This window comes from Notothenia rossii (assembly GCF_949606895.1).
Source record: "Notothenia rossii genome assembly, chromosome: 1".
Classification (NCBI taxonomy): Eukaryota; Metazoa; Chordata; class Actinopteri; order Perciformes; family Nototheniidae; genus Notothenia; species Notothenia rossii.
In genome coordinates, this window is record NC_136912.1 from 15,652,467 (window position 1) to 15,661,993 (window position 9,527).

Below are 9,527 nucleotides of genomic sequence, written 5' to 3' on the forward strand. Positions count from 1 at the left end.
GTATTGGTTAGTGCATCTTATAATAATAACAATTTATTCACTCCTGAAAACATGTTTTTTCTTGCAGGGTCTATTTTCAGCAAAAAGCCCCTGAAGGCCATCACAAACAGCAACCTGGTCCATCTGCTGGTGGAGGCCAGAGACGAAGGCGATCCTGCGCAGTCCACTGTCACCTCCGTAGATATGCTGATTCTGGATACCAACGACCATGCACCTTTGTTCCTCCAGGACATCTTTACACTCACCGTCCCAGAGGACATGCCCACAGGCACCACGCTACTGACACTTTCTGCAGAGGACCAAGACTGGAGCCCCGAAAACACCCATTTGGACTACACCATCGTCAGGGGAAATGAGGAGAGGCGATTCTGTCTGGAAGTAAAAATGGTTCAGGTTGAGAATCAGATGAGAAACGTAGGAAAACTGGTTCTGTGTAACCCTTTGGATCATGAGACCAAGGAGAGCTACACACTAACAGTCAGTGTGTCTGATCGAGGAACTCCTCCACTGAACAGCTCTGCTGTCGTTATGGTTACTGTGACAGACTGCAATGACAATACCCCTGTCTTTTCCAGCACAGGATACCATGCACAGGTTAGTGAAAATAGTCCTGTAGGTACCAGGCTGGTCCAGGTCAGTGCTCAGGATCCTGACCTGGGAACCAACGGCCTGTTGCGGTATGACATTATCTCAGGGAACAGCAAAGGTCACCTCAAGTTAGACCCTCAGTCTGGCCTTTTGGTGGTCAACAACTCACTTGACTATGAGGAAGACTCAAAATATACCCTCACCATCCAAGCATCTGATGGTGGTGATTCATCTGAAGAACGTAAAGTGGCTTTTACTGTGGTCTTCATCACAGTGTTGGATGTCAATGACAACACTCCATACTTCATGTTCCCTACCATTAACTGTTCTGTACTGGAGAACCTCCCAGTGTTTACCCACACCTGTTCTGTCCATGCTGTGGACAATGACTTAGGCCCCTATGGCCAGCTCACCTACTCTATTGTGTCCTCTTGCTTCATGGACTATGGCAGTGGCAGCCCCGAGAAGAAGGAGGCCTTTGCCATCGACCCTCTAACAGGAGACATTCACACCAGACAGACCTTTGATTACGAACGAGAGAGTGAATACTGCTTCGTCGTGGAGGCCAGAGACAAAGGGGACAAAGCAGCTACGGTGAGAGTTCAGGTGACCATCAAAGGAGTGGATGAGTTCAGTCCCGTCTTCACCCAAAAGCGATACCAATTCCTCCTGCCAGAAAACGCCCAGCTTGGAGAGACAGTCGGTTATGTTATGGCGATGGACCATGATGGAGGGGTGGACGGGATGGTGGAGTACTCCCTTGTGAAGTCATCACAGTTTTTCTCAATAAACAAAACAATTGGGGCCATTTTTGTGTCGGGTCCTGTGTATCGCAGAAGAGGCCCCTATGCTAAAGAAGATATAGTGGAGCTGGTCGTGTCTGCAGGTAGTCCCAGATTGGCCTCCAGGACCACCGCCTGCCTAGTTTTGGTCAACATCTCCAGCTCAGCAGAGGCCCTCACGGGGGTTCCTCTTGATGCACATATGCTTAGTTTGAGTATCTCGCTAATCATGTTCCTCCTTGTGCTCCTCAGTTTTGTGGGCTTGGTTCTCAGGTACAAGATCAAGGAAGCATCAATCAAAAAGGCTGCTGCCATTGCCGCCAACTTGAACAACGGCACAGGCTCGTTTGGTAGAACCATTGGCCCAAGGGCCATCCCTCTGCAGGAGATAGAACAGCCCAGCGTACCGGATACCACGAGGGAGATTCCCAATCCATACAATCCATCAGACTCGAGCGGACGTGGATCAGCAGAAGGTGAGACAGCCGAAGACCAGGAGATCAAGTGGATTAATCAGTACACATGCCATAGAGATGAATCTGTGCAGGGCAACCGTGACACAGAGATCCCAGACTCTGCTTTACCAGGGGACACCGTCTCCTGTCACTCTATCGATGTAGGACCAGAGCATATTACATCTGTCAATAAACGTTTTATCTCAGGAATGGCCAGCACAGAAAGTCTCTACCACTTCAAAGAGGAGGGCGGAGGTGAGGGACTACTCCCTGCAATACTTAGGGTGAGGGATTTGGAGGAGAGCATGAGGACAAATGGGTATGCTCCGCTCTCAGAAGCCCACGCCTCTGCAGATTCTCTCTCTTCACTGGTTTGTCTAGAAGAGGAACTGCAGGGACAGTACAGCTGGGAACAAATGTTGGACTGGGAGCCACGCTTCCAGACTCTGGCCTCCGTTTTCACCGATATCGGGATGCTCCCCGATGAGGAGCTTCAAGGTGGACGTGAGGACTTCGCAGCAGAGGCTAGCTTTCTCATGTACCCACCACCCCTTTTAACAGGAGTGGCTCAGCCTGGCATTAGGACTGTACCTCCACGAAAACCAGGGCGTATACCAAGCATGAGAAGAAAGTCCTCTTACCGCAAATATGCGTATTCCCCCTTAGAAAGGAACACAGGACTCACCCCTTCAGCCATGACGCCAAATTTCTCCCCATCGCTGTCTTCCCTCACCATAAGGACGCCCAGTGCTTCACCAGTTGTCTCTGACACTGGGGTTGGGGGTATCAGACTCGACTCAGGGCCCCACACTGCAAGTCTATTGGAGGCAGAAATCCAGGTGTAGACACAAACTTTGATCAAGTGTTTCTGTGACATTCAAATCTGTCTTTCTTTCCAGCATCTGAAGTTATTTCTCCTACAATTTAAGTGAACGTTAAGGGACACATTTAGTTTTCATTTTGGTTTCTTGACATTAATCACGTTTTTTTTAACTAGGCAATATCATGGATTTAGTCTCAAAGGGGTGATTTCAGGCTATTTCATTTGATGTGATTTGAACATAATGGAGTCATTTCATTACTTAGATAGAACTTCATTTCATTACTCTCCTCTGTAATAAACAGAATATCTGGAAAAGCCCGCATACACTCAATATATTCTTATATTGCAGCAGATGTTTGAGTCGGCAAGTAATTACTGAATGTTTTACTGTAAACATATTTCTATGAGCAAAAAATGAAACACTTTGTTATTACTGTTGGTTTGCGGCTTCTAAATGAAAACCTTATAATGGTTGGTTTAACTTCAATACGCTAAGAAAAGCTTAATTGTTCTATGGTTAATTCCATCCTCCTGGAACCGTACAAAAATACTCTCTAATATATTCTGCCAATTAAATGCCAATAAATCCAATGACGAACATCATTTATTTTTTTCCTTTAATCTACAACTGCTCTTAATTTCTATGTTTTATTGTTAAGTCTTAGGAGTCGAGGCTTATGAAGACAAGGAAAGTTCAAATGTGATATGCTTCCCTTTTTAATGGGATGATATTGTCACTTGTTAGTATGATTTCAGATTTTTATAAACCAATTCCAGATTCTGCTTTTTTCTCAGAACAATAACAGAAATGATCTGTTCCTTTCACGATTGTTTTTGTGTTGGCTGATAACGAGCAAAATGTTATTAAACGGCACTTTATGTGCAGTTACCAGAGAAATGTATGATTTTTAAATATTAATACATTTGCAATATAATTTGCAATAAAGAAACTTTCTCCTGCACATGTCTTGGATTCAGCATTTAAAACAAGTGATGTTTGGTACTGATGGTCTTTTTGGGATGATTTAGCTTTTGTATGTACTCTGTGTATACTGTTATATTCAAGGACAGGATTTCTTACTGTTGATGAGAAATGAAATGCTCCATAATAATGACTCTTAAATACGCTAAATATGCATTAATCGCTAGAGGTAGTAAAAATAAAACATCAAGGACAAGGACAATTATTTTATGATGTACTCTACCAAGCAAAACTAGAGAATTCAATGCTTCATAAAAATGTGTAATTGAAGTACTTCTCTTAAAAATGTAAGATAGATTTGTTTTTTTATCAATCAATCAATCAATCAATGTTTATTTATATAGCCCAATATCACAAATGTTACATTTGTCTCAGTGGACTTCACAGTTTGTACAGAATATCAGTTTGACAATACGACACCCTCTGTCCTTAGACCCTCACATCGTACAAGGAAAAACTTCCAGAGAAAACCCACAGTTTAAAGGGAAAAATGGGAGAAACCTCAGGGAGAGCAACAGAGGAGGGATCTCTCTCCCAGGACGGACAGACGTGCAATAGATGCCGTGTGTAAATTGAAAAGATAATACATTTGCAACATAGGTAGTCCACATTTTTGGAAATGCATGTGTGTATAATAGGAAGATGAATCCATGAGTATATCCATCCAGGACTTATGATCCAGGACCACAGCCACGACTCAAGATCCAGGACTCGCAATCCATGACACAGGACCGCAGGATCATCCATGACTCCGGATCCCGGCGTATATAGACACCAAAAAGAAAGACATTTGGGGAAGCTGGGTTAATCGGAACATGAGAGTACACAGGTATAGACAGAGAGAAGGAAGAAGTAAGATGTCCCCCGACAAACTAAGCCTATATCAGCAAAACTAGGGGCTGAATCTAATCAGCCCTAACTATAAGCTTTATCAAAAAGGAAGGTCTTAAGCGCACTCTTAAAAACGGATAGGGTGTCTGCCGTCCGAACACAAACTGGAAGCTGATTCCACAAAAGTGGAGCTTGATAAGAAAAGGCTCTGGCTCCCATTGTACTTTTAGAGACTCTAGGAACAACCAACAACCCTGCATTCTTGGAACGCAATGCCCTAGTAGGACAATAGGGTATAATGAGTTCTTTAAGGTAAGATGGCGCCTGCCCATTAAGGGCTTTGTAGGCGAGAAGAAGAATTTTAAATTCTATCCTGTGTTCTATAGGGAGCCAGTGTAAGGCAGCCAGAACAGGAGTAATGTGGTCCCTTTTCCTAACTCTGGTTGGTACACGAGCTGCAGCATTTTGAATCAGCTGAAGCGACTTGACTGACTTCTTGGTACACCCTGATAATAAGGAGTTACAATAATCCAGCCTTGAAGTAACAAATGCATGGACTAGTTTCTCTGCATCGTTTTGAGGCAAGATATGCCTGATTTTTGCAATGTTACGTAGATGGAAGTAGGCGGTCCTTGAAATTGATTTTATGTGGGCGTTAAAGGATAAATCCTGATCAAATATAACACCAAGATTCCTTACAGTCTCACTGGAGGCCAAATTAATGCCATCCATAGTTAATATATCTTTAGATAATTTGTTTCGTAGATTCTTCGGGCCAAGTACAATAACTTCAGTTTTGGTCGTGTTTAACATCAAAAAATGTAAGGTCATCCACGTTTTTAAGTCCTTGAGGCAGTCTTGAATTTTATTTAGATGATTAATTTCATCAGGCTTGATTGATAAATATAGTTGAGTATCATCCGCATAACAATGAAAGTTTACAGAATGATTCCTTATAATATTGCCTAACGGAAGCATATATAGGGTGAACAAAATAGGTCCAAGCACTGAGCCCTGTGGCACTCCATGGCTAACTTTGGTTTGCATGGAAGATTCATCGTTGACACGTACAAACTGAGAGCGTTCAGATAGATAGGACCTAAACCAGCCTAATGCAGTTCCCTGTATGCCAACTAAGTGCTCTACTCTTTGCAATAGGATATCATGGTCGATAGTATCAAATGCAGCACTAAGATCGAGCAAGACAAGAATAGAGACAAGTCCCTTGTCAGAGGCTATTAGAATGTCATTTGTGACTTTAACCAGAGCTGTCTCTGTGCTATGTTGTGTTCTAAAGCCAGACTGAAAATCTTCAAATAAATCATAGTTTTTTAAGTAATCACACAGCTGTTTTGCGACTGCTTTCTCAAGAATCTTTGAGAGGAACGGAAGATTAGAAATAGGTCTATGGTTGGCTAAAACCTCTGGATCGAGGTTGTGCTTTTTGAGAAGCGGTTTTATCACTGCTACTTTGAAAGATTGTGGAACATAGCCTGATAATAAAGACATATTCATTATATATTTCAATAATTATCGAAAGTGAAACATGCTATAATGTATTCCCACATTTAAGGAACAAGATGGGAATGGAAGGTCTTCGACTTTGCTTTTCAAAGAAATACAAAGTTACTCAACATGGCTCCCCTTGGTATGCCGTTAATCCAAATGTGCCGCCCTGTGTGAACGTATGAGCTGAGGAAGCTGAGGAGCTAAAGTCTTTATCAGATAGTTTCATGAAAGATAATAAACAATCAGACCCAGAACCATACCAGCCAAGAGTGACCTGCTTATAGTCAATGATCGGTGCGTAATTATTTATTGACTCAGCTGAATCTCTCCTCTGCACCTCAGTAGGTTTTGACCAGCTCTGCGCTCCTCTGTATTTGTGATTTCAGCGGGTCCTTGGCCTCGGGATCATGGTGATGGAAGAGCTCTCTCACCATATCAGGTGATCTCTCCAAACAAGCTTCTGTGTCTCAGCACACAGCTCAACCCAACTGTTCAGTCTGTGGTTCTTTCTCAAACACTGCCTGTCAGTCAGGGAAGTGCCTTTCCTGAAAGAGGTCAGGAGGTCTCAAGTACAAAAATATTGTTTGGCAGTTCTGTTCAAACTTTTGGATTTGCAGAAACCATTTTGTATGTTCAATAGATACTTGACATTACTCACAAGTTAAGTGGAAACTATCTGTAATCCCCAGCATGGCCCGATTAACCTGCCAGGAGACCCTCAAGTTAAAATTAGCAACTGGGACCCCTTTAACCCCTGGCCCCTCTAAATATTTCTGCAAGTATAGCATGCTGGGATCCTGCCTGGCAACCAGTTTGGTGTTTGATAATTTGATAAATGAAACAAAAATGTCTTCTTACTATAAAAATGTCATCAGAGTAACTTAAAGGTGGGGTAGGTCATTTTGGAGAAACCAGCTCGAGTGCGCTAGAATTTGAAAATACACAGCCGGAAAAAATCTGCCACTTCTTCACAGAGCACCTCCTCCAACACACATGAACCCGCACATGACCAATGAGGGCACGAGATTTGTGCACAGATGGAAGGCTGACAGGCAGGTAAGGCCATCCAGTTATTTTAGCCGGGCCGGCTAAAATGATTGGTCGTGCTTTTTACAGTACTACGGCTTCCACAGATGACATGTTTTTATGGATTTTTTGTCAAAGCACTTAAGATATTCATTGCTATCGGGATGTTAAGAGCATTCCATGGAATATAACAAAAAGTGTATCTCGAGCCGGTTTCTCAAACTTACCTACCCCACCTTTAGGTGGACCTACAAATACTGACACATGTGTCAAGTCAACCTCCTTTTCAATGTACAGCAATATTAGCGATTGAATGGAGAAGACAATATTTGTCTTGACGACCCAATACAAATGAAATTATATCAGATTTATTATTTCTATAGGTTGACTTACAGCATGTGTCAACCTACATATCATGTTTGAATTACTTAGCTAATCAAAGGAATGGAACAAAATTCAGAGCTTCCAAACCAGGCTAATGCAGGGTCCTTCTTAACAGGGCTTCAAGATCAGCTAATAAAGCAGGGCCTTCTGTAGTTCATATGATGCCAGCTGTGCTTTAGTGGCACATATTGCCAAACACAATTTAAATTAATCAAATCACCACAAACCAGTTGACACATGATGAACATGGGGCTTTTCGAGCCCATTGAGGCTTTGGGCCTCAAGACCGCTACCCACTCTGTGCAGTTGGTAATCAAACACATCAACGTAACCGGAGCAAATTATGCTGGAGGAGGCGAATATAGAGCTCTATCATCTGCATTAGATCACCACTTGTCAATTCTGGTCCTGGTTGAGCTCAAGGCATTCCCCCTGAGCCGTCTCTTCCTGCAGTACGGAGAAGAAAAGATTATAATCTGTTGGTCCAATCAGATAATGAGTATGAAGAGGAGACATTGTGACAAATAACAGCTGTTTTCTCATCTTGGCTTGTATTTCATATTTATCTCTGTTTAGATTCTGTTGAGTTGCCTCTAAACAAGTTCTGCGTTGTGGTTTCTGGCTTGTTCTGGTTTTGTTTCTCAGTGGGTTTGAGGATGGATGATGCGCCAAAAGAATTTCTGTTACATTTACTTGGTGGAGCAAATGGTTGTGAAGCAGGAAAACAGTCGGGTGGACAGTCGGTTTTATTGGTTAGTTTGAAAGGTTTTCTTAAAGGTTTTCATGGATTGTTAATGTTTCCTCTTGGCTAAAGTCTAATTTGAAGGAACTGGAGATGATATACAGAACAGTGGTAGACATTTTGATTGTGTTTAGTGCGTGTTATTTGTTTTTAGCTAAAGTGGAGGTTTTAACCTTGACAAATGAAGATTGTAATTAAGTGTAATTGCAGTAGTCTGATCCGGGTTAGCTATGTTTGTTGCCAGGGGTTGTCAGTGGGTTGTTAGAGTTTTACCTAACGGTTATAAAAGTAAAAGTTTATGTGATGCAGATTTGTAGCATGCAATTTTCATTACATATTCCACCTGTTTCAAGTAAAGCTTTAACAACAGCGTCTGGGAACTCCTCTGAAGTTCTCTTAGGCCAACATGAAAGATGGCAGAGATTATAGACTGAAGACTGGACAATGAAAACAGCACAAGCAGCTCATTCCAGTGTGAGCCACCAGGTTTCATTCCTCAAAAGCTCGCACACATATGCATTGTTCTAAATATCTTCAACTAATAAAAAAAACGAATTCAGCAAAAAATGAGATAAATTACAATCTTTATTATTCAACAAATTCATCATCCTCGTCAGAATATGGCACGTACATTAGCCACAATGCAACATGATAGCTAACATTTTGGTTGGATATGTGGGTGTGTATGCAGATGTTAGCCTCAAGCAAAAATAAAATGCTTATAGAGAGGTCTAGTAAACTCACTTGTCGATTCTCTCAAATGTATAGTATATTATATATATATAAATATATATTGTGGTATTATCTCTAATTTGTGACTATAAAAGGGCTTTTTAAGTGAAAAATTGATCTAATTTTGAAACAAATTGTGAGAATAAGTCGCTGGTCCTGCAGTTGAACACACACACAGCCAACCACAATTCTGACAAGATGTTCTACTTTATTCATTTAATCATTTTATAACAATAAACACAGGTGTAGTTATGTTTCTTATCTGAATAATTGGTTGCAGGGGAATTATGTTTGCACTGAATTCAGATACGTTTGGCGTTTGGAGGAGAGCCAGAATCTGTTTACAGTCTGTCAGCAGGTTTTCTGGCAAAAACATAAATCATCATCTTCAGCATCATAAGTTACCTCTGGGCCCTTTGACTCCAGAGAATCAACATTATGTAAAGAGTCTTTATATGTTTCCATAAATCCCTAAGTTCATCTGAGCTGTGTTGTTGACAGATTGTGTAAACATTGTCACAAAAGGAGCACGCTTTATGCTTCATTTGCAGGCTGGAAAGCATCCAAATGTTTCCTGTTTTTTGTAACTTTTCTTCCCAAAGCATAAGGAGACACAGCAGAAGAAAGACATGTTGAACATGTTGGCCATTTAAGGCTTTATTTATTTTTGAAG

The 9,527-nt window shown here is 41.6% G+C and overlaps 1 protein-coding gene across 1 annotated transcript in view; it reads left to right on the plus strand.

Moving 5' to 3' along the window:
* dchs2 (dachsous cadherin-related 2) overlaps positions 1–3,608 on the plus strand; it is a 32,649-nt gene extending 29,041 nt beyond the window's left edge. The window contains exon 20 of the mRNA XM_079681554.1: positions 68–3,608. Within this exon, the coding sequence (XP_079537680.1) occupies positions 68–2,670 (2,603 nt within the window). The 3' untranslated portion in view covers positions 2,671–3,608. The remainder of the gene's footprint in view (positions 1–67) is intronic.
* The last annotated feature ends 5,919 nt before the right edge of the window (positions 3,609–9,527 follow it).